Source organism: Gopherus flavomarginatus, chromosome 2 (genome assembly GCF_025201925.1).
Source record: "Gopherus flavomarginatus isolate rGopFla2 chromosome 2, rGopFla2.mat.asm, whole genome shotgun sequence".
NCBI classification, from domain to species: domain Eukaryota; kingdom Metazoa; phylum Chordata; order Testudines; family Testudinidae; genus Gopherus; species Gopherus flavomarginatus.
This window is the reverse complement of record NC_066618.1, coordinates 102668628-102694341: the sequence shown is the minus strand read 5'-3', so window position 1 is coordinate 102694341 and position 25714 is coordinate 102668628. Positions and strand designations below refer to the sequence as shown.

Sequence of the window (25714 nt, the reverse complement as noted above, 5' to 3'; positions counted from 1 at the left end):
TTTAATCTTTTTTCTTTACTTCATAGTCAACCATGTTCCTCTGAAAATTAGTCATTTTCAGTAAATTGAACCAATTATAAGCCGGATGCTAAAGTCTTACTTAGTTTTGACACCAGCAAAACTCCAATTGACTTTAAAATTAAGCAAGAACTTCAGGTTTTGTCCAAACGATTAGATCAAATCTGGCTTTAGCTAATGTGTATAGTTAAAGTTAAGCTAAAGTTAATAAAACTTTTATTTTGGATTCAGAACTCTTTCTATATGTGGCACTTCATTGATGGTCCCTATTATCATTTTAATTACTATTTCCATATTTTGACATGTGTTCGCTGGTCAGGGTTGGAAAATTTGGTTCACTAATTGGTTTTACTTAGACAGTAAGCTTTTATGGGCAGAGATATTCTCTAAGATGTGTTTGAACAGCAGCTACCACTATAGGGCTGCAATTTGACTACAATATTCTCACACTACTGTAATACAAATAGTTCAACTATTTTGATTCTTTGGTGGCTGCTATTTTTTCCAACTCCTGATCCCTTTAAACTGCTGAATACAAGCTTAACTCATGCATGGTATTTACATTTAGTGGCCTTATTAACCTGTTTTCCCTCTCAACATTCTCAAAGGCACATTGGAGTTGCATTTGTCCCACAGCATACCTGATACTTTCAGCAGTTTAAATCATCTTGTGTATTTAAATTCTGCAGCTACAATTATAACACAGAGTAAACAATTTAATCACATTTTCCCACTTCTATCTTAGGATATGTCTACACTACGGGATTATTCCGATTTTACATAAGACGGTTTTGTGAAACAGATTGTATAAAGTCGAGTTCACGCGGCCACACTAAGCACATTAATTCGATGGTGTGCGTCCATGTACCGAGGCTAGCGTTGATTTCTGGAGCGTTGCACTGTAGGTAGCTATCTCGTAGCTGTCCCATAGTTCCCGCAGTCTCCCCCGCCCATTGGAATTCTAGGTTGAGATCCCAATGCATGATGGTGCAAAAACAGTATCATGGGTGATTCTGAGTAAATGTCGTCACTCAATCCTTCCTCCGTGAAAGCAACGGCAGAAAATTATTTTGCGCCCTTTTTCCCCTTGATTGCCTTGGCAGATGCTATAGCATGGCAACCATGGAGCCTGTTTTGCCTTTTGTCACTGTCACCGTATGTGTACTGGATGCTACTGACAGAGGTGGTACTGCAGTGCTACACAGCAGCATTCATTTGCCTTTGCAAGGTAGCAGAGATGGTTACCATCCCTATTGCACCATCTGCCATTGTAAACTGGCGATGAGATGACGGTTATCAATCATTTTGTACCATTTGCAATTGGAAATTGGCGATGACGGTTATCAATCATTTTGTACCATCTGCTGCTGTCATGGGTGCTCCTGACTGGTCTCGCTGAGGTTGGCCGGGGGCGCATGGACAAAAATGGGAATGACTCCCTGGGTCATTCCCTTCTTTATGTTTTGTCTAAAAAAAGAGTCAGTCCGGCCTAAAATATGGGGCAAATCTACTAGAGAGCCAGAGAGCACAGCCGCTCGGGTCAGAGCCCCAGAGAGCCCACAGAAATGATGAGCTGCATGCTATTCTAGAGGGTGCCCCTGCAACAACCCCACCCGTTGCTTCCCTCCTCCCCCAACTCTCTTGGGCTACCATTGCAATGTCCCCTCATTTGTGTGATGAAGTAATAAAGAATGCAGGAATTAGAAACACTGACTTTTTAGCGAGATAAAATGAGGGGGAGGCAGCCTCCAGCTGCTATGATAGTCCAGGCAGGACATTAAAGGGTGGGAGAGAGAGGAGCGCAACCTCTCGCTGCTATGATAGTCCAGGGAATACAGAATCTTTTCTTTAGACATGAAAGGGGGGTGGGAGGCTGATGGAGCTCAGGCTCCAGCTGCTATGAAGAGGACAGTTACCAAGCATTTTGTACCATCTGCCAGGAATGACAGGGAGTCATTCCCATTTTTACCCAGGCGCCCCCGGCCGACCTCACTGAGGCCAGCCAGGAGGCCTCACAGGATGATGACGGTATTCCACCATTTTGTACCGTCTGCCATCAGGAAAGGAAGGGGAGGGGATGCTGCTGTTCAGCGCCGCAGGACCGCATCTACCAGCAGCATGCAGTAGACATATGGTGACATTGAAAAATGGCAAGAAATGATTTTTTTTCCCTTTTCTTTCATGGGGGGGGGAAGAGGAGAGGCGGGGGGTAAGTTGACAAGATATACCCTGAACCACCCCGGACAATGTTTTTGACCCTACAGGCATTGGGAGCTCAGCCAAGAATGAAAATGCTTTTCGGAGACTGCGGGGACTGTGGGATAGCTGGAGTCCTCACTCCCCCCTCCCTCCCTCCATGAGTATCCATTTGATTCTTTGGCTTTCCATTACGCTTGTCACACAGCACTGTGCTGAGTCCCTGCTGTGTTCTCTGTCTATCATAGCCTGGAGATTTTTTCAAATGCTTTGGCATTTCGTCTTCTGGAATGGAGCTCTGATAGAACAGATTTGTCTCCCCATACAGCGATCAGATCCAGTATCTCCCGTATGGTCCATGCTGGAGCTCTTTTTGGATTTGGGACTGCATCGCCACCCGTGCTGATCAGAGCTCCACGCTGGGCAAACAGGAAATGAAATTCAAAAGTTCGCGGGGCTTTTCCTGTCTACCTGGCCAGTGCATCCAAGTTCAGATTGCTTTCCACAGCGGTCACAATGGTGCACTGTGGGATACAGCCCAGAGGCCAATACCGTCGATTTGCAACCACACTAACCCTAATCCGACATGGCAATACTGATTTCAGCGCTACTCCTCTCGTCGGGGAGGAGTACAGAAATCGGTTTAAAGAGCCCTTTATATAGATATAAAGGGCCTCGTTGTGTGGACGGGTGCAGGGTTAAATCGGTTTAAAGCTGCTAAATTCGGTTTAAATGCGTAGTGTAGACCAGGCCTGACCTTCATTGGCTTCTGACTTGACAACCCATTAACTTTGAAGTTCCAGTAATTATCTGTAAGCATTTGTATAGTTTATTCAAAGAATGGGGCAATTGAATAGGGTTCAGGGTTATGCAAACCTTTCAAACGCATTTTAGATTTACAGACTTACTGAGAGCTCCTTCTCTGTGTAAGGTCAATCACATTTTTTTTCCAAAGGGAATTAAATAAAAATGGACCACATTTTTTTCTAGTGAAAGTGAATCATCTCCTATGTGTCAGTTATAGAGCTGCTGATTAATCACAGTTAACTCATGCGATTAACTAAAAAAATTTATCATGAATAAAAAAATTAATTGTGATTAATCGCACTGTTAAACAATAGACTATCAATTGAAATTTATTAATTATTTCAGATGTTTTTCTACATTTTCAAATATATTGATTTCTATTACAACGCAGAATACAAAGTGTATGGTGCTCACTTTATATTACTATTTTTATTACAGATATTTTCACTGTAAAAATGACAAAAGAAACAGTATTTTTCAATTCACCTCAATCAAGTACTGTAGTGCAATCTCTTTACCATGAAAGTGTAATTTACAAATATAGATTTTTTTGTTACATAACTGTACTCAGAAACAAAACAATGTAAAACTTTAGCGCCTACAAGTCTACTCAGTCCTACTTCTTGTTCAGCCAATCGCTAAGACAAACAAGTTTGTTTACATTTACGGGAGATACTGCTGCCTGCTTCTTATTTACAATGTCACCTAAAAGAGAGAACAGGCACATGCATGGTACTTTTGTAGCTGGCATTGCAAGGTATTTATGTGCCAGATATGCTAAACATTCGTATGCCCCTTCATGCTTCAGCCACCATTCCAGAGGACATGATGATTATGTTCGTTAAAAAAAAAATGTGTTAATTAACTTTGTGACTGAACTCCTTCGGGGAGAATTGTATGTCTCCTGTTCTGTTTTACCCATACTCTGCCATATATTTTATGTTACAGCAGTCTCGGTTGATGACCCAGCACATGTTTAATTTAAGAACATTTTCACAGCAAATTTGACAAAACACAAAGAAGATACCAATGTGAGATTTCTAAAAATAGCTACAGCACTCGACCCATGGTTTAAGAATCTGAAGTGCCTTCCAAAATCTAAGAAGGAAGAGGCGTGGAGCGTGCTTTCAGAAGTCTTAAAAGAGCAACACTCAGATACAGAAACTACAGAACTCAAACCACCAAAAAAGAAAATCAACCTTCTGATGGTGGCATCTTAGTCAGATGATGAACATGCGTCGGTCCGCTCCATTTTGGACCACTATCAAGCAGAACCTGTCATCAGCATGGATGCATGTCCTTTGGAATGGTGGTTGAAGCATGAAGAGACATATGATTCTTTAGCGCATCTGGCATGTAAATATCTTGTGATGCCGGCTCCAACAGTGCAATGCAAATGCCTGTTCTCACATTCAGGTGACATTGTAAACAAGAAGCGGTCAGCATTATCTCCTGGAAATGTAAACAAACTTGTTTGTCTAAGCGACTGGCTGAAGTAGGACTGAGTGAACTTGTAGGCTGTAATGTTTTACATTGTTTTATTTCTGAATGCAGGTTTTTTTGGTACATAATTCTACATTTGTAAGTTCAACTTTCATGATAAAGAGATTCCACTACAGAACTTGTATCAGGTGAATTGAAAAATACTATTTCTTTTGTTTTTTACTGTGAAAATATTTGTAATAAAAAATAAATATAAAGTGAGGACTGTACACTTTGTATTCTGTGCTGTAATTTAAATCAATATATTTGAAAATGTATAAAACATCCAAAAATATTTAAATAAATGGTATTCTATTATTAACAGCATGATTAATCGCACAATTATTTTTTTAATCTCTTGACAGCCCTAATCAGTGACAGAAGAACCACCTCTCCCCCACCAGAAACTAAGCAGACAAAGTGGGTTATGCCACATACAGTATATATTTAATTCAATCTTTTTCCTCTCTGCTCCTTTTTTCCCCCCACAGAAACTATCTGTATTCGTATTTCACTATAGCTGCTCTCTGCTCAATTTTCACTTCATAGTTTTCCCCTCTTCCCCAAATTGTTTAAATAACACTGATCCCACATGTCCCAGGGAGATTATTCTATTCGGTTTCCCATAGGCTTCTGAAAATGGCATTTGTCTGGACCACACTGTTTGGAGCTTTTACTTTCCCCTGCTGGATCCTCTGCTTTGTGAAACTTTCTAGCTCAATGCAAGATAAGGGCAGATTTTGTCCACTGTTTTCAAATTTAATTTACTTATATTTCCTTTTATTTAGCCTAACTTGTTTCTCTGTGTGTAACTTATTTTGATGTAAAGTGCTCTGGGGAGTTTAAACTGAGACTATATAGAAAATAAGGTGATTGACTGGAGTCAGCACAAAACCTTGGACCAAATCTTAGTGAAAAATAACCCCATTAGCTTTACAAATTAACTTTGATGTGAATCAGACGTACACATATACTTGCGGGGTGACTGTCCTCATAACAGTACCAGGCTAAAGGCAATATCCTGTCCATTCTGTTGGTAGCGAGGGCCCTAAATGCAGTTTAATTCTGCAGAGAGATGAGGATTCTACAACATCTGTCACAGTGAAGAGGCAGAGGCGTGACAGTGTAGAAGTGAGTGCATGGGCTGATGATACTACAGTCTCTGTTAGAATTCATTCCTTATCTCCCCAGATTAAACTGTTCAATGAGATGTTTTGTATGATGTGAACATCCATCTTCTACGACCGGGACAGAGACCACCAAGTGATTTTATACTGAATATCTAACTGCTTTCATTGATTCACTACTAAATACGGCTGGATTTGAATGGGTAACTCAGATTCGGCATTCTGTTGTCAATACCCTGAGCCACTCAGTTCCCCAAAAGGTATTTTAAAAATCAAGTACCAGATTCATTAGCCGCTTACATCACTTTATCCCAGTGTAAGTGTTGAGGTAGCTGTGAATTGGCGGAAATTTTCACAGGACATGAGATTGCAGTAGCCCAATACACTGCAGTCTTAATGAAGCCAGAGGCCACAGCATCAGTTGGATCTGGCAGAAAAGGAGGAAGGACATGGGTGGACAGGGAGTGTGCTAATTAAGTGTCTCCCTCAGCAGCTCCAAGTGGCAGAATTCTTATACAAACCAAGTGTGAAGTAAAGCTGCCCCAACCGGACAGATACTCCAGAGGAGGGTTGGCCGTAACATAACCCACCCTTGGTCAGGGAGAAAAACCCTCTGGGGCATAGAGAGCTTAGTAAAATGTAATTTATAACTTTCTGTGGCCAGCTGTTCTGGATCTGACACCAGATTTGTAAGACATTATTTGGAACTGATTCCATACAATGAATTTTGATCACACCAAAGAAAAATATTTTTTAAAATGGAGAAACCATTTTTTTTTCAATATACATACTCCTTCACCAGATTGCTGGTGTAATACACACACTCATTAATTGGCGTGTATAATTGGAGGGCCCAGGAGTGATGGGGACCACACACCACCACCCTGCTTGGGTTGGGGTGGGGTAGCTCCTGTTGGTCCCTCCTTCCTCCTCAGGAGCAGGGAGGGGAAAGTGGCTTGGCTCTAACTGTTTAAACTCTGAGCCAGTCCTCTCTCCCCTCCTTGCTCCTGCTACTATTAAATTACTGGGATTAGGGCAGACCAGTTGATTGGCTTCCACCTGCAGAGCGAGGAAGGAGAGGTGGTTTCTGCCCTCTTCAATTTGGCTTTTGTTTCAGCTCCACCCTGTCCCACCTGTATATTGGATCTCTTGAGAAGCCAAGTGCTAGGCTGATCACCACATCTTAACTGAGGTCTGGATGGGTTTTGTATATGACAAATTGACAAATGACTGTCCCTTTCCATCCAGCACCAGAGGTCTGGTCTAGGGATTTACACTACATTTATCACAATTTTGGTGAGTTCCAGTGCAGCTGGTGGCCTAAGAAAGGGTTTGATATGTGAGGTCCAAGAAACCCAATGGGCTGCTTGGGCACAGGGCCTGCCCGGTGAGGGGGTATACCTCCATGTCTCACATAGTGTGGGGCTCATCTCATTTCTCTGGTGTGATGAGGACAATGGGTTGGGACTCTAGATTCTTGCAGGGTCCCCAAGCAGGCCTAGGGGTGTAGAGGGTACATTGTTTCATACCCATCAAACTACCACCCAGGGCCAGTGGCATCCAGTTATATTCTGCCCTGAAAGGGCCCTGGCAGGTAGTTTGGGGATAACTGGCTAATAATTTAATAAAGTTGCAACCTCTGCATTTCACCATACTCTGGCATGGGTGTCTCATTGCTTCCCTGTCTGCAACAAATATAATTTTACCCTCAGCCTTCAGATCTATTGTTATTGCCTGGCTGACATAACCCAAAATGATATTTCCTTTGGGTAACTGGTATGTGCTCTTATGCTTGCAAGATGACTTTTGCAACAGCAGCCCAGGCTAGAAATAACTGAGATAGAATTATACCTTGCACTGAAATATATAATACATAACTAAATCAAGAGACAAAAGATAGCAACCAAATCCTACATTCCTGTATTTCAGTCCAATAGCAATAAAAAGTTATTAGGGCTAGTATCTTCCCTGAATAACTGGTTATTGGACTGAAACGTTGGGAATTACAACTCAGCACTATTTTCTGTCTCTTGAATTATTATTACCAATTACTGAATTTAGTGACTGCTGCTAGAAAGCAAGTTCCCATTCTATCTAATTCAATGAGAACCTGGCCTTGGACTGCATTCTTCAAATGGCAAACCCCAACCACACAAGCACATATGGGAATTCAATTATACAATTTTATTGGCACGATAAGACATATAAAAATGTCACCCAAGTGTATTAAGAGAAAAAGAGAGAGAAGCTGCTGACTGGACATCTTACAGTATTCATATGATCTGCGATTAGTATGTGTGGAAATACTTAACAGGCAGAGGAGAATAGAAAAACGATTTACATACTTCTAAACCCAGAGGTGTTTTGTGGTCAGTGAACAATAAAGGTATTTCCCACCATAGCTTCCCTATGAACAGCAGTGAGCACCACAATGGTTTTGGTCCTATAGACACCTTTGATAAGTGATTCTTCCAGCAATTATGTCAATGCAGCACTAGAAGAGCTAGTTGGCTCATGCTGTGATGTATGATCATTTTGGAAGATTTTCTTCTGAAGTGTCGTCACTGCATGGGGTTATTGGATGCACCCCTGAGAAAGAAGGTGCTATAAACTATATAAAGATTACCTGTAAAAAATACCAATAGCAGGCTTTTCCATTTTAGGCTCATACAGTCTGAAGTGGTGATATCTGACCAATGACAGATGTCACTAAAATATTGTCCATGTCTACAGGGTCTACATCATTCTTAAAAATTCCACCTTAGCATGAGTACTTCTGGGAATGACTGCAGTAGAGAATATGACAACCACCTGTACTGATGTAAAACAGACTTTGAAAATACCCAGCTTATTCATAAACTTTCAAACATATTTGTGCTTAGAGATATCCAGTCCAGGATGAACCAGTAGCTAAGGCTGACGGTAATAAAGCAAGATTTGATTATATCAGCTACTAAATATAGACTTCTAATTTAGCAAAACCTTTTATAAATTCCTTTTTTATGGCACACATTATTATTGAAGCTGTTACTAATGGCATGCCATGTACACAAATGTATCTTTGCTCCTATCATAGCTGCCAGCCAACAAGAAATGCATACACATAGCATTTTCTTCTTTTTTTAAACTTTATTTGTATTATGTCGTTTATATTTTATACAAAATACAATGAAACAAAACATATATAATCATGCACAAGACTGAAATACCATATAAATAACAAAATTCAATGTTCATTATTTGTAAAACCTGGAAAAAACAAAAACAAAACAAACAAATAAGCAAAACTCTGACCCTGTAGAGATCCATCAACTGTTGAAGTGACTAAATAGATAAAAACGTGAGAACATAACCTATGAGTGTTGGGGACTAATATATACTAAACTGCAAAAAGCATACAATAGTTTCATGTGTGACCAGACATCTTCATATTTTTTCCAAGCATTTATATTAGACAGAGTCATTGTTTCCATCAAGGCAGTAGTAGAGAGCTCACTAAGCCACTCTGTGTATGAGATAGGAATTGCAGATTTCCATTTTCTCAAAATGACTCTTTGGGCCACTAAAATAGTTACTGCAATCCATTTTTTAACTGGTAATGCCAACTCATTCAGCACCCATAACATACATAAGATTGAAGAAGGAAAAAAATAGCAACACAACGTTGTTGAGAGAGCACTGAATATGCTGTTCCAGAACATACGCATTTTTTGACAGGTATAGTGGATGTATGAAAGGTTGACATGGGGACTGTTTGCATTCCAGCATTCACTATGTGTTCCCAATCTAGCTTTAAATAAATACTCTGGTGTTCAGAAATACCTGTTTATTATCTTGTTCTGGAAGAATCACAAGAATAAGGCATTTGAAGTATATTTCACATTAAGCAGAGTATCGCCACAGGTTTCTGTTCTGATAGTAAGGCTAAGTTCACTTTCCGATTTTTCTTTGAGACTGAGATTTGGAGGGTAATGCGAAGCAGTAAGCCACCTATAAGTAATTCCTGCAAAGTGACTTTTGTGTCCATGTTTCTTAACATGTTCTTCTAGAGGTGAGAGAGTTGAAACAGACCAATTGTCCCCTATCCCTGCATGAATCCTTGAGCATAGCTGCTGAAAGAAGGAACTGTGGGATAGAGGTAGCTGATATTGGTTGCACATAAAATCAAAGGATGCCAGTCTATCATCCTGTATTATATCTTTATTTTTTGTTAATCCCTTTTCTAACCAAATTTGTCTTAAATGTGAAGTTTTCTGTGGTCCTGAGGTAAGAGTTATCCCATAGTGGTACAAGAAGAAAACTGGTAAAATTGGCTGCTGTAATTATCTTAACACATTGCAAGATGTCACATGTAGATGCAAAGATTGGATTTTTGCTTAAGGGTTTGGGTATATAAAAGAAGAGAGGGAACCAATTGGCATAACTAAGCTTTTTTCAATCTCAAACCAGGTCAGTGTATATACAGAGCTACTGCGGAGGAACCACCTTACAATAGGATGCATTTGGAATGCTAGATAATATAGATGCAAATCTGGCAACCCCATGATTTTTAAGGGTCTTGTGTGACAAGAGAGGCTGTTTTTCATCCCATATAAATGGCATGATAAGCCTATTTATTTGACCAAAGAGAAAGAGAGAGACCTTGAAAGGCAACAGGCTAACGATACAAGTCACTATTGGGCAGATATTCATTTTGGCTATTTCTAGTCTCCCCAGTAAGGATAGAGGGAGGAGAAGGGATTGATGAGGATGGATTCTTCAGTCGTACCAAAATGTCATCACCATATAAACTGATTTTGTATTCTTTCCTGTTTAGAGTCACACCTTCAATGGCTGCATGCCGACATATGTATATTGCCAGTGGTTCAAGAGGAACCTTAAAAAGAAGGGGCAGGAGGGGACATCCCTGTTGTGTCCCTCTTTCTAGTTGAAATGTGGGAGAAATAATTCTATTAGTTGATACGGAAGTGAGGGGAGAGTTGTATAATACACTGACCCAATTCAGGAATATTGGTCCAAAGCCAATTTTTTTAGGGCAGCTATTAGGGTCATTCCACCCTATCAAAGGCTTTTTCTGCATCTAGAGATAAGGCTGTGGAGGTAACATCAGACATCTGAGCTTGCTGGATCAAGGGAGTGATTTTTCTCATATTATTAGCAGCCAGTTTTCCTTTAATGAAACCAAACTGATTTGTGTGTATGATTGATGGGATCATGGTGTTCAGTCGTCTCACTAAAATTTTTGCAATTATTTTGCAATCTGTGTTCAATAGAGATATGGGGCAGAAGTTGCCACAGTTGCAGCCATCTTTGTTCTTTAATATTAAAATAATTAAAGCAGTTCTCATCTTACAAGACATTGTTCCTTTTTGGAATGTTTCAGTGAAGGCCTTTGAAAGAATAGAAGATAGCTGATCACAAAATGTGTTGCAGAAATCTTCCAGAAAGCCATCCATCTTATGGGCCTAGCTGGAATTCATATTTTTATAGCCTGTTTAATCTCTTGTGTTGTGACAGCTTTGTCCATAAACAACACTTGTTCTGAAGTGAAGGTATTAAAAAGAGGTCCTTCAATGAAATGATCACATTTATTAGAGTCAAATTGACTGTCTAATTTATATAAAGTTTGATACAATTGCTTAAATTGATTTTTTAAATTGATATCTATTGGTTCAAGGATGGCACTCCCATCTTCTTGCACTAAGGAAGAAATATTGTTGTTGGCTAATTCCATCTTAAGTCTTCTGGCAAGCAGTTTACTTGCGCTATCTCCCCACTCATAATATCTTTGTTTGACCCTGTTGAGTGCAAATTTGACCTGGCAGGATAAGCATTCATTATATTTATATTGGGCATTGATTATAGAACACAGGTTTTTGTTATTTGGTTCCTCCTTAGGCTTTCTCTGCAATTCATCTACTTCATTGTCCAAACTTGAGTCGCTCTCTGTTTGAGGAGGTATATTTTATGCATTCACCCCTTACAGTAGCTTTCAGGGTTTCCCAAAGGAGGGTATCTGAGGTAACTGGGTGCTTATTTTCTTGTGTGAAATTAGAGGTGACTCAATGAACCATGGAACAAAACTTTGCATCTTTTTGTTGCAACTTTCACCTAGAACATTTTAATTATGTATAACCAGCATCGATGCTAAGTACAATTGGAGCATGATCTGAAATTAATGTATTATCAATAGCTGCTTCTAGGCATGCTGGAATCAGTTCTGAAGACACAGAAAAAAGTCAATTCTGGATTCAGATGAATGTACTGTAGAGAAATATGTATAGTCATTCTCCTTGGCGCATCTCAGTCTCCATATACCTTTTAAATCAAGTTCATTCATTAATAGTGATGGTTGGCCTATTGTGCTTTGAGAGCTGGGTCTCATATAATTGGACTTGTCCAGATGTCTGTCTAGTGTAGTATTCCAGTCGCCTCCCAGTATTACAGGAATGTCTTTTTTGTTAGAAAGAATGTCTGCAATGTTTTTGAAAAATTCAGTATTACCTCCACTTGGATTGTAAATGCTTCCTCAGATTAACTTTTTTGAGTTGAAACCATCTTCAAGAAGAACACAGCTTCCTTCAGGATCAGGCCAAAACTGTATATGTTGAAAAGTTATGGTTTTATGAACTGAGATGGAAATGCCTCTGCTCTTAGAATTCAATGATGAATGATACTCAACACTAACCCACCTCTTCTTGATTCTGTGGGTATCTATTTCTGCTAGATCAGTTTCCTGCAATAAAGCTACTTAGCACTTTTTTTATCTGAGGTATCTCAAGATTTTAATTCTTTTGGAAGGTTGATTAAGCCTTCTCACATTCCAGGAGCATACTCTTAGAAAATTCATGGCAAAGTTTTAAAAATTGTATTAAGATATATAACCTTATTCTAAAGATACATATTTTTCCCGGTTGATCCTGTAAAACCACATCTCTAGAATATGGTCTATATTTATATTTATTAGGTACTGTATAGTTTTGAATGAAATTATGCCTTCAAATGAGCTTCTAAGATTATCAGGTATACAAAAAGATCTATAGTTAAATATCATGTCTCTTCCAAAGTATATGTATAAAAGAAAACAAAACAAAAAAAATTAACAGACTTAAAACAAGCCCAGGTGGACATGGTCAGATCCCTGACGGCTTCAGTTCCATCTAGCCCTCCCCTCCCTAGATTATCTAATATAGTCTAAATGTCTCTAAATATTTTAAGTCAAATATTACCCTATAAATACCAATGGGTATTCTAGAATATGTATAACATATTCCTACCTACAGATTTTATGTGTACATACACATATATCTATACATATATACAGACTCATCACATGTAAATTTACAATTTATTTGATACATCAAATATAAATTAGTACAAAATCTAAATAGGAAAAATACAATATACAAAATCGTATTCATAATATGTTAAATGCCCTCCACAAATTGAATATCTAGTTCTATTTTAGGTTACAGTCTACAAGTCAGGAGCATTGACTGTTCAAGGGACTTGTTGTCACCATAACACAATCCATTAGTGGAGAGATTCTGTCTAGCAGTGCAAGTTGTACGGATTAGTACGGATAATACTTCAGTCAGTAGATGGTGCTATAAACCCCAGCTTTGTGTTAAACTGTTACCCTATGGGCTGGTCTACACTGGGGGGGGGAAATCAATCTAAGATACGCAACTTCAGCTATGTGAATAGCGTAGCTGAAGTCAAAGTATCTTAGATCGAGTTACCTACCGTCCTCACGGCGCGGGATTGACGTCCGTGGCTCCCCCTGTCAACTCTGCTACTGCCGTTCATTTGGTGGAGTTCCGGAGTCGACAGGAGCTCATTCAGGGATCGATATATCGCGTCTACCTGAGATGCGATATATCGATCCCCGAGAAATAGATTGCTACCCGCTGATACGGCTGGTAGTGAAGATGTACCCTATGTATTGCAATGCTATACAGTTGTTATTATTGCTCAGTTTTATAGGAGATCAACAGAAGAGTTCAGACTAGCTGGTTATCTGCGAGAAGTTGGAAGGTTATATAAGTGACAGTTATCATGTCTACAAGGATACATAGGAAAACAAACTAATTATTAAACTTGTCAAGGTGTGTATTTTATGATAAAACCATTCTGCTATTTTTGCTCAAATCTGGTCTCAGTATTTGAAGCATCTGTCAAGCTTCAGAAGTGGTTTTGCAAAATCTTGTGGAGCCTGCTAAATCCATAGGGAAGGTGGATGGGTACTAGATACTGTATCTGATCTTGGTGCCCCTCATGATTTGCTTTAGGCCATTGAATGCAGCCCTCTTTTGTTATGCTCATCTGAGAAGTCAGGAAAAAGTGAAATTTTATGACCTTTGTACATAAGAGTTTCAGCTTTTCTGAAGCATTAGTTAACATTACTTTATCAGTAAACTTCAGCAGACTGAAGATGATGGGTTTTGGCTTGCTAGACTCCTGCCTTCTAGTTCCAGGCATTCAATGTGCCCTTTCAATATCTAATGGGGGCAGCTGGGGGTCAGGGAACAGCTTCTGAAGAAAATTGATTATATTCTTCCCTTCTAGACCCTCTGCAATACCCAAGAGAAGAAACAACCTTCGCCAAAGTCTATTTTCTAAGTCATACTGTTTTTCTTCTAGTTTGTCTAGTTTAGGCTTTAAGAAGGCAGTTTCTTCTTTAATTTCCCTGGTTTCAATGTAGCTCATTTTCCAAGAGAGCCATTTCAGAGTTTGTATCACATACATCATTAGAGAGGCCACAAATATCTTTTGAGATGGAATCCAGTAGATCTGTGAGGAATTCTTTCAGTGCCACAATATCCTGACCTAGGTTCTGCAGTGACCTTGTGATCTCCCCCTTCAGCCACTTAGATGAGTCAGGCTTTGCTGTTTTGTTGCCTCTCATTTTTTCATTGCAATCCATATTCAACAGTTTGAAGTTTATCCAGGGGATTAATTTAAACTTTTATGACAGAAATTTATTGCCAATTTGCTAGGAAAGTAATTACTAGAAATTAATTGATACATGGGAAGTGAGGACGTCCAGGACTAGGCAGCCATCTTCCTGATGGGTACCCATGTGGCCTCATAACATTTTCTTCTAAGTGATTCAGATTAGTAATTTGGGAATTCATTAGAGATGGCACATCACAGAGAATGCAGTACCAAAAACTTTAAGAGTAATAGAGAATACAGCACTAAGCATGTCAAGGGTTTAATACTGAAGATACATATTCTGACAAAGAGATTAGGCTTAGGAGAGACTGATTGCCAGAGAGATTGGTTTTTGTGTTGTTCATTTTTGAAAAACTGCTTCCAGGAGCCAACTTTCTTGATTAAAATACCAGTTTTTTTAGATAACAAAAGTTGCCAAAAGGAAAATAATCCACATACCTACCATAAGTAACATTGATCAAGACTGCCTTAAGACAGCAGTGAATAACTTTCTCTTCCCCTGGCCACCTCTTTAAGGAACTGGTCATTTCAGTCAACACCCTGACCATGGTCTCATTGTGATCTGATGGGACTCATCCACATCACATAGCATATGTTTTAGAACTTTAATTGCACAGCTGATTAATTATAATCAGGGATTAAAGTATTCAAACAATAGACCAAATCCTAGTATGAATGGAGCGGTCATTGATAAACTACATGAAAAAAAGCTTTCTGCAAATCTCAAACGTTTGCAGTCACTCTAGAACTACCTGTTGTCCTTAACCCACTACGTATGCTTAAATTTTATATTCTATTTGACTTGCCTGCAATATGCTGCATTTACCTACGGGCATTTAAAATATATATTATTACATTTTAGTTGCTAGGAAGATTTCTGAACTAGAATAATTTAAGCCCAATCATCAATGTAGGGTGACCAGATAGCAAGTGTGAAAAATCAGGACTGGGGGTGGAGGGTAATTGGCACCTATATAAGAAAAAGCCCCAAATATCGGGACTGTCCCTATAAAATCAGGACATCTGGTCACCCTACATCAATGTGATCATGAAGAAACTGGTCATTCTCCAGTATCATAAATGCACATCTCCAAATGCAGATTTTACATGTCTATTTTATCTATTGATTTTAGGAATTTCTAAGACTAGAATACTATGGTGTCCAAACATTGAAATCTATAGAGTTAAGCACTTAACCAGCTTAGATACTTTTGGGGAATCCTACTAGATACGTACAACTAAAAAAAATACTTTTGAAAATCTGCTCCTGAATCCTTCTGTGCCCTTATATAACTCCAAAAAATAGGCATAAATGTGAGCGGAACATTGTACATAAACTGTTGAAGAAAAATTCTCCAAAATGTGCTTCTATAAAAGTTAAATGAAATTGATTTTTGAAACATTAATAGTATATTCAAATATGTTCTCAACTAGACCCTATTCCATGTGAGAATTGAAAAGCTTGTATTCCAATTTTCAGGATTAGGGACCTTTGGCAAACAGGTGTGAAGCAAGTTGTATATTTAAAACCAGTTGGCAATAATGTTTTTTTATTTTCTTTCCAAGACTTAAAGTCAGATTGGAGGTTAAAAGTAAAGCTTCCTGTAAATGAAGCAGCCAAATTAGAGTTTAACAGAAGACTTTGGGTCATAATTAAGACAAAGCAAATTAAAGTCACCCTAATCTGCTTAGTGACACTTTGGACAAGCAGTAAATGTAATAATTGCTATGTCACCTTGTCACAACACTGTGCATAACTATTTACCATGAAGACACAAAATTACTTCACAAGCCAACCGAGGTGGGCCAAAAAATCAGAATCCCAAATACAAACACCCTCAAACTTTTGATAGGGATCCAAATTTTGCAAGCTCAGGGCCATTCTTACAAGCAAAGGTTTGTTGTTATGGAATGTGCAATGCAGCAATTGCTCTACCCCTTTCAACATCCCTACACACACACACAAAAAAGTCTCCTCTGACATTGGATTTACATTAGTTTCATTCCACTGATTGCTGTGCCATGACTCATTTTTATCATTAGAAAGGAGATCTGAAATCAGGCCCTGCTAGATATTTCAGGCTTACCAGCAAAATATTTGATCTACAAGAGACCATCACCAAAAATGCCATTTCTTCACAAGTTTATCCTATGTATCTTCACTCCAAATAAAAAATTGAGTATCATAACTTTCTCATCATCCAAGATGTTTCTGTTAGATGAGCTAGAGAGGGGACAACATTTAATTTATAGTTCATAGTGTTTTTTTTTATACCCTATGAATTGAGGTCAAAGCATCGTATCATTCCTCCAGCTACCAGTTAAATTGCTAAAGCTGAAACTGAGTTTGCTATTTCCTCCATGCAATGAAACTTTAAGGAGAGCATGCAGTCTTGACAAGAAATTGCCAATAAATATTTTATCCATCCAATGTGTTTTTAAAGGAAGTTTTTTTCCCTTTGTCTTTCTGTTGCTCATATTTGAAATTCTTTCTTAGAGAGTGTTTTTTTTTTTACAGTAAAATTCCTCCCCGCATATAGTATCATTTTACATTGGAAAAGATTGATACTTTTCTCCCACTGTGTTGATTATTCAATTAAAATGAATATAGCTGTTCAGCAAGGGTGGTTTGTCAGACAAAATTAACCTTTGTACACAAACATAATTGATCTGATATTGGAAAGATATATGATGTGATAGGAAAAGAGGTTTTCTATGCCTACTGAAAGTCAGTGAGAATTGGAAGCCTGAGTCTCCTTGGTGCCTTCTAAAATCTCTCTCATGAATATTTTAACAGCTCTAGCAAAGTCAGCAGAGGAAACCTGTTGATCCTCCATAAATAGTGCCAGATTCTGATCCCTTTACTCATGTTGAGTAGCACTTAGTTCTGCAAGTAGTTCCATAAATTTAAGATATTACTCAACATGAGGTTATCAGAATCTGATTCAAAGTAGTTTACTTCCCCCAGAAGATCATAACATAGTTATAGTGCAGATCATACCCTTGCGCGGGGGAGGGCAGAATGACATGAAAGATGAAAAAATGACCTGTCTGATGAGTTAAAATGTTAAATTATTGCTCCACATCTTATTTTAAATTCCTTTTTACAAACATATGTCAGGATCTTGATTCCAACACCATGTTTTTTTTCCCACACATACACTTCTCCCATAGGGGTGTCAATGAGATTGCTGCCCAGGTGGGAAGAGGAAAATATTAGAGAAGGAAATAGATCCATCAAGTGCATGAATTTGCCCTTAATGTGTTGCTTTTTGTAGCATGAAGGTATACTCATGATAAAATCGGTATTACTGCAAAGTGCTAAACATCTCTGCAATATCTCCGTTCAGAAGAGACCTTAATTAGAAACTGTGCAATTAAGATATAAATCAAAACACATACTTCCTTACAAAAGTGCATTATCTGTATTAGTGGCAATGCTTAAGCTCCAGAACTTGAAGTTGCAAAACACACTCATCCATAATGATGATACCCATACTGTGATCCCAGCAAACTAAGCTAACTTCCCATTATTGTGATGGGAACAAGAAGAGACCAAGATCTCCAACGTATCAGACTGCCCAATATCATATCTTTTCAATACTTGTCCCAGGACATACCCCAGGTTACACCATAAAGATACATTCTCCCAAGTTTTCCTTGGAAGGAGACAAGAATTCCTCTGTGTATTTAAGACACTTTTCTTCCTGCCTGTTTAATGGGGGAAGGACAACTAAATTCAAATCACAGTTACTTCTATTGCCTTACAAGCAACTTATCGCCTTCTGTCTCTCCACTGAGAAGACTTGTTCTTTCACAGCTTCCACAGGTTTCGCTTCCTCAGGCAAAGGAGCACTTGAACAGTTTCACATCCTCAACATTTTTCAGAATAAATGCCAACTCAGTGGAATGCTTATTCCTTTATTTTTCTCTTCCTTTTTCCTATTTTTAAATCTTTCAGATGAGCAGAAAATATACTGCAGCCATCCAACTGTGTAGTTGTCACAGAATGAAAACTTATTTTTAGACTGAGTGCATAGCATGCAGTATTAGACTCATAGCGTAAAACATTGAGAGTTGGAAGGGGATGGAGAGAGTGTAGGGAAGTCAAACAACAAGTTATCAAAACTCATCAGGCTCTCAGCTCCTCCATGCAGGCATAGACTCATAGACTCAGACTCTAGGACTGGAAGGGACCTCGAGAGGTCATCGAGTCCAGTGCCCTGCCCTCATGGCAGGACCAAATACTGTCTAGACCATCCCTAATAGACATTTATCTAACCTACTCTTAAATATCTCCAGAGATGGAGATTCCACAACTTCCCTAGGCAATCTATTCCAGTGTTCAACTACCCTGACAGTTAGGAACTTTTTCCTAATGTCCAACCTAAATCTCCCTTGCTGCAGTTTAAGCCCATTGCTTCTTGTTCTATCATTGGAGGCTAAGGTGAACAAGTTTTCTCCCTCCTCCTGATGACACCCTTTCAGATACCTGAAAACTGCTATCATGTCCCCTCTCAGTCTTCTCTTTTCCAAACTAAACAAACCCAATTCCTTCAGCCTTCCTTCATAGGTCATGTTCTCAAGACCTTTAATCAGTCTTGTTGCTCTTCTCTGGACCCTCTCCAATTTCTCCACATCTTTCTTGAAATGCGGTGTCCAGAACTGGACACAATACTCCAGTTGAGGCCTAACCAGCGCAGAGTAAAGCAGAAGAATGACTTCTCGTGTCTTGTTTACAACACACCTGTTAATGCATCCCAGAATCACGTTTGCTTTTTTTGCAACAGTATCACACTGTTGACTCATATTAAGCTTGTGGTCCACTATGACCCCTAGATCTCTTTCTGCCATACTCCTTCCTAGACAGTCTCTTCCCATTCTGTATGTGTGAAACTGATTGTTCCTTCCTAAGTGGAGCACTTTGCATTTATCTTTATTGAACTTCATCCTGTTTACCTCAGACCATTTCTCCAATTTGTTCAGATCATTTTGAATTTTGACCCTGTCCTCCAAAGCAGTTGCAATCCCTCCCAGTTTGGTATCGTCCGCAAACTTAATAAGCGTACTTTCTATGCCAACATCTAAATAGTTGATGAAGATATTGAACAGAGCCGGTCCCAAAACAGACCCCTGCGAAACCCCACTTGTTATACCTTTCCAGTAGGATTGGGAGCCATTAATAACTACTCTCTGAGTACGGTTATCCAGCCAGTTATGCACCCACCTTATAGTAGCCCCATCTAAATTGTACTTTCCTAGTTTATCTATAAGAATATCATGCGAGACTGTATCAAATGCCTTACTAAAGTCTAGGTATACCACATCCACCTCTTCTCCCTTATCCACAAGACTCATTATCCTATCAAAGAAAGCTATCAGATTGGTTTGACATGATTTGTTCTTTACAAATCCATGCTGGCTATTCCCTATCACCTTACCACCTTCCAAGTGTTTGCAGATGATTTCTTTAATTACTTGCTCCATTATCTTCCCTGGCACAGAAGTTAAACTAACTGGTCTGTAGTTTCCTGGGTTGTTTTTATTTCCCTTTTTATAGATGGGCACTATATTTGCCCTTTTCCAGTCTTCTGGATTCTCCCCTGTCTCCCATGATTTCCCAAAGATAATAGCTAGAGGCTCAGATACCTCCTCTATTAACTCCTTGAGTATTCTAGGATGCATTTCATCAGGCCCTGGTGACTTGCAGGCATCTAACTTTTCTAAGTGATTTTTTACTTGCTCTTTTTTTATTTTATCTTCTAAACCTACCCTCTTCCCGTAAGCATTCACTATATTGGACATTCCTTCAGACTTCTCAGTGAAGACCGAAACAAAGAAGTCATTAAGCATCTCTGCCATTTCCAAGTGTCCCGTTACTGTTTCCCCCTCCTCACTGAGAAGTGGGCCTACCCTGTCCTTGGTCTTCCTCTTGCTTCTAATGTATTGATAAAAAGTCTTCTTGTTTCCCTTTATTCCAATAGCTAGTTTGAGCTCATTTTGTGCCTTTGCCTTTCTAATCTTGCCTCTGCATTCCTGTGTTATTTGCCTATATTAATCCTTTGTAATCTGACCTAGTTTCCATTTTTTATATGACGCCTTTTTATTTTGTAGGTCACGCAAGATCTCGTGGTTAAGCCAAGGTGGTCTTTTGCCACATTTTATATCTTTCCTAACCATCGGAATAGCTTGCTTTTGGGCCCTTCATAGCGTCCCTTTGAAAAACTGCCAACTGTCCTCAGTTGTTTTTCCCCTCCGTCTTGATTCCCATGGGACCTTACCTATCAGCTCTCTGAGCTTACCAAAATCCACCTTCCTGAAATCCATTGTCTCTATTTTGCTGTACTCCCTTCTACCCTTCCTTAGAATTGCAAACTCTATGATTTCATGATCACTTTCACCCAAGCTTCCTTCTACTTTCAAATTCTCAACGAGTTCCTCCCTATTTGTTAAAATCAAGTCTAGAACAGCTTCCCCCCTAGTAGCTTTTTCAACTTTCTGAAATAAAAAGTTGTCTGCAATGCAGTCCAGGAACTTATTGGATAGTCTGTGCCCCGCGGTGTTATTTTCCCAACATATATCTGGATAGTTGAAGTCCCCCATCACCACCAAATCTTGGGCTTTGGATGATTTTGTAAGTTGTTTGAAAAAAGCCTCATCCACCTCTTCCACCTGGTTAGGTGGCCTGTAGTAGAGTCCCAGCACGACATCACCCGTGTTCTTTACCCCTTTTAGCCTAACCCAGAGACTCTCAACACTTCCATCTCCTATGTCCATCTCCACCTCAGTCCAAGTGTGTACATTTTTAATATATAAGGCAACACCTCCTCCCTTTTTCCCCTGTCTATCCTTCCTGAGCAAACTATACCCATCCACACCAACATTCCAGTCGTGTGTATTATCCCATCAAGTTTCAGTAATGCCAACAATGTCATAGTTATATTTATTTATTAGCACTTCCAGTTCTTCTTGCTTATTACCCATACTTCTTGCATTTGTATATAGGTAAGTTATCAGAACTCATCAGGCTCTCAGCTCCTCCATGCAGGCATGTCTACTGCCTAGTCCTAGAGAAGAAAGCTATACGGAGCCATCATTTTCAAGTGTCAACATAGTGTAGGGATAATTAGACAACCAGTTGGCAATGCTGGTCACACTGCTAATATGTATCAAATGCAGTCCTCCAAATACAATACATATGGGCCTCTGGGGTTGGAGGAACAAGTTTCTTCATTAAGTGAGAAACCCAGCCCTCACCTCCATACTACCATGGTCCCACAATAGGAAAACCAGTGAGAGATTCTGATGCACTGAGGGGAAGGAGAAGGTGGCTCTGGACTAAGTGAATGGTACAGCAGGAGTGCATCCCCCTTACATAGCATATAGCCCATCTTATAGTGATACCCTACCTCGCTTTAGGAGAATGTGTGGGTAGGACATATATAGAGGGGAGGAGTGGTGCCAGAAGATCTGCTGCTTTGTTGATCCCTCTTGCTGCTGAAAAGGGATCACATAGGGCTGTGTAGGCTACCCCAGGTACTAGATGGGAGTAGGCTTTTTGCAGTCATTCCACAACCAGTTGATTCCTCCTCCTGCTCCACCCACCTCCCACACATGTCCCCAGCGCCCAGTCCAGCTATATGGATTTGGTCTTAGGACAGGAAAGCAACTACATTAGAAAAAACTGGGTGGAGCCAGGAGTGGAATGCATTAATTCTACACACTTCTGGGACATAAGCAAGAGGATAAGAAGTTGAGTGGAAGAGGCATGTCCCGCTTGCTCCTCCCTCCCACCAGTGATTTTACCCAGGCCCTAAAAGTTGAAGGAAAGTATGTATTTTAAAAAGTGACCTTTAGAATGACCCTGTGCACGCAAAGGCAAGGACTAACAGAAGATGGTATCTAGGTGGCTAATATGCTGCCAGATCAAGTAACATTTTAACTCACTTTGAGGTTTCAGTGGGATTCAGGATACAAATGCCCAGGAAGCCCCAAAGTGTCACTTGGCAAGCTGCTGCAGTAGGACACAGAAGAGAAGCCGCATTTTATCAGATAGCTTATCTGCTGGTGACCAGAGGGGCAGGGGAAAAAACTATGCTGCTCTTTCCAAGCCCCACAGATGACTTGTCATGGGCGGGGGGGAGTGGATCAGGGACCATTTGAGCAGAGAACATGCTACCATAAGTGACCAGAAAATCAGAGTAAGGAGAGATTGAAACTGATATCAGACCTGAGGAAAATGTTCCATTCCGGTTTACTTCTTACTTTGCTGGACTAGTTCACCTGAACCTCATTTTCAGAGGTGTTGAACCCTGACAGCTCCCATCCATTTCAATTGGCCTTGTGGATAGCCAACACTTCTGAAAACCATGTTCAACATTACAAGAACACATCTACTCCCAAGGGACATCACAGTGACGGGTCACATTGGGTGGAGACACCTGGCATAGGAAAACGAACCCAGGACCCAACAGGGGAAGCCACGCCTAGCAGCAGGCACCAGGAGGAAGGCTTTAGTCCCACCTTGGGGCAGGGGCTACACAAACAAATGACAGCATGAAATATTGCTGTCAATAAAGAAAATGGTGTAGTTGTACCTGAAAATACACCTTGCATTAGTAACTTAATGAGAAACCTATGGCTTTAGAGAACATTTGCCTTAAATGTGTTGAACTCTGGATTCACTATAGATACAATAAGACAGTTGACATATGTTAAATCAACATCAGCAATGAGGATACTATTGACTAACCTCTATTAATATGTTTTAGAGTAGGTGCTCTCCAAGTCAGAGACTGTGCCTCATTTTGCCTTTGTGTGGCTATAAGCCAATTTGCGCACACACACCCCTCACCCATGTAGGTGGTGCGGGCTACATTTCCATACACACACACCAGGAGCAGGGAGAAACTAGAAGGTAGATTGTAAATCTGTGTCACAATCAGTTTCCTGGACTGCTCCTGGGGCAGGGTAGCCACAGTTTAGCCCTGTGCAATAGAGAATCAAGAACATGGGGTTTCAGTGTTCGAAACTGTATCTAGAACATAAGTAATTTATAAATATTAAAGATGTGGTACATCTGCTTTCAGCAGGTACCAGATAATGTATCCACTAAGTGCTGAATATAAATCTCAGATAACCACAGGGTGTGGTGTGAGGTGGACTGCAGCAGATGAGAATGGTAATGGAGATGCCAGTTTACGTAGCCATTTTTCATACTACTTTGTTGCTGCAATAAAAAAAAAGTCAAATCCAGCAGTTTTTACTCAGGCAGAACTCTAATTAACTTCAACGTGTCATTAATATTTTCTTTTGATTTCAGTGCAAGTTTTGCCTCCATACCCCCATCAAATTTTGCAGGATTTGTCCCCAGATTTGTGAGAGTTTGAATCCAACACAACAAACAAACTGATGTCCAAATTGATTCTAGTGGGGAATCACCACATCCTTGGTATTTATAGAGCTGCTCCTGACACTTGATGCAATTGACTTTTTAAAAGATTGACACCCTTAAATGATAATTCAGGTGTCAGCAACCTCTGGCATGAGCCTCGCCAGGGTAAAGCACCCTGGTGGGCCAGGCCACTTTGTTTACCTGTCGCATTGGCAGGTTTGGCTGACTGCAGCTCCCACTAGCCACTGTTCACCGTCCCAGGCCAATGGGGGTGGCAGGAAGCGGCACGGGCGAGGGATGTGCTGGCCGCGGTTTCCTGCCACCCCCATTCGCCTGGGACGGCGAACAGCGGCCAGTGGGAGCTGCAGTCAGCCAAACCTGTTGACACGGCAGGTAAACAAACTGGTCCAGCCCACTAGGGTGCTTACCCGAGCGAGCCACGTGCCAGAGGTTGCTGATCCCTGCGATACATAATAAAGACCAAAGCATGAAACTTACGGGATAAATTCTGTTAGGTTGCACCATTTTTTAGAGTCCACTTTCTTCATCATCTCTTCAAAGGATTTTCCACATCTGGGCAACTTTTCTAACATGAGCGATTCATTGCAGACAATCACTTGTTGATGTGCACCTAGAACAAGCCAGAGAGCACTTTAAATCTCAAGACACTGATGATGGTAGGAACATGAATGTAGAATTATTTTCTGCACATCTCTTAGCACTTACAAGGTATCACCCCTTCTATTCAAGCATCTCTGAGGACTTTACAGGTATTGATGAATTTAACTTTACACACTACCAGTTCAGATTGTTATTTATTCCATTTTGTAAATGAGGAAAATGAGCACAAAGAAATTTAGGACCAAATTCAGATCTGGTGTAAGATGGTGTGATGAAGTGCCTCAGAACACACAAAAAGTCTGTGCTAGAACCAAGAATAGAATCCAAGTGTTTTGGCTAAAAGTCCTACACTTTATCCAAAAAAAATCCTTCTTAGTTCATCTATAATGCAGTAGACATTAGTTAAAATAGAAAATGTTTTTATATGTCAAACCTTTAATACTCTAGATATGTCAAACTATTTTATTTAGGAATAGGTTAGAACTACAGTGACTGGGCAGACAAAGGCAGCAGTAACTATGCTCATGATAACTCACAAAACCGTAAAAATTAGAAACCTTTTATACTGAGAGGAAGAATTTTGTCCATGACACTTGGATTCGGATCTTGGAAAAGTACCATAAGATCTGCAGTTTCTAGCTGCTGCTAGAGATGGACAGTAAAGCCTCATATGGAAGTACTACAACAAAATAGTGCAATACACTCCCTTCCCCACCAACTTGTGTAGAACGATTGGAATAATTAAATACAAAAAGTAATAAATAATAATTTAAGTGCAGTATCATCACTGAATGGGAGCCTAAATCCTGGTGTGGGATTTGAACTCATGCATGTCCTTCAGGGCTAGAGGTAGCCAGCTGTGCCACATTACCATATATTACATTGTCTTGAGAAGCCCAGCATAGAGGGAACTATCCTGTTGCATTTATAATTGTATAGTATTTCTAAGTGTTATTAATGAAGACAAAATGGAGTGATTGACCACATAGATTTGTTTAAGGTCAGAGTATAGATTAGGAAAGAATTTGGCAAGCTTTAACACATTAAACTAACTGTTTTGCTGTAGCTATACAATAATATTTTTAATACCAGGACTGTTTGCACATCTCAT

General features: G+C 39.8%; 1 protein-coding gene across 1 annotated transcript in view; it reads right to left on the bottom strand.

Moving 5' to 3' along the window:
- Window positions 1-25714, bottom strand: part of RAMP3 (receptor activity modifying protein 3) — a 110558-nt gene that overhangs the window by 52248 nt on the left and 32596 nt on the right. Inside the window, exon 3 of the mRNA XM_050937824.1 lies at window positions 24481-24613. Coding sequence (XP_050793781.1) covers window positions 24481-24613 — 133 coding nt within the window. The remainder of the gene's footprint in view (window positions 1-24480; window positions 24614-25714) is intronic.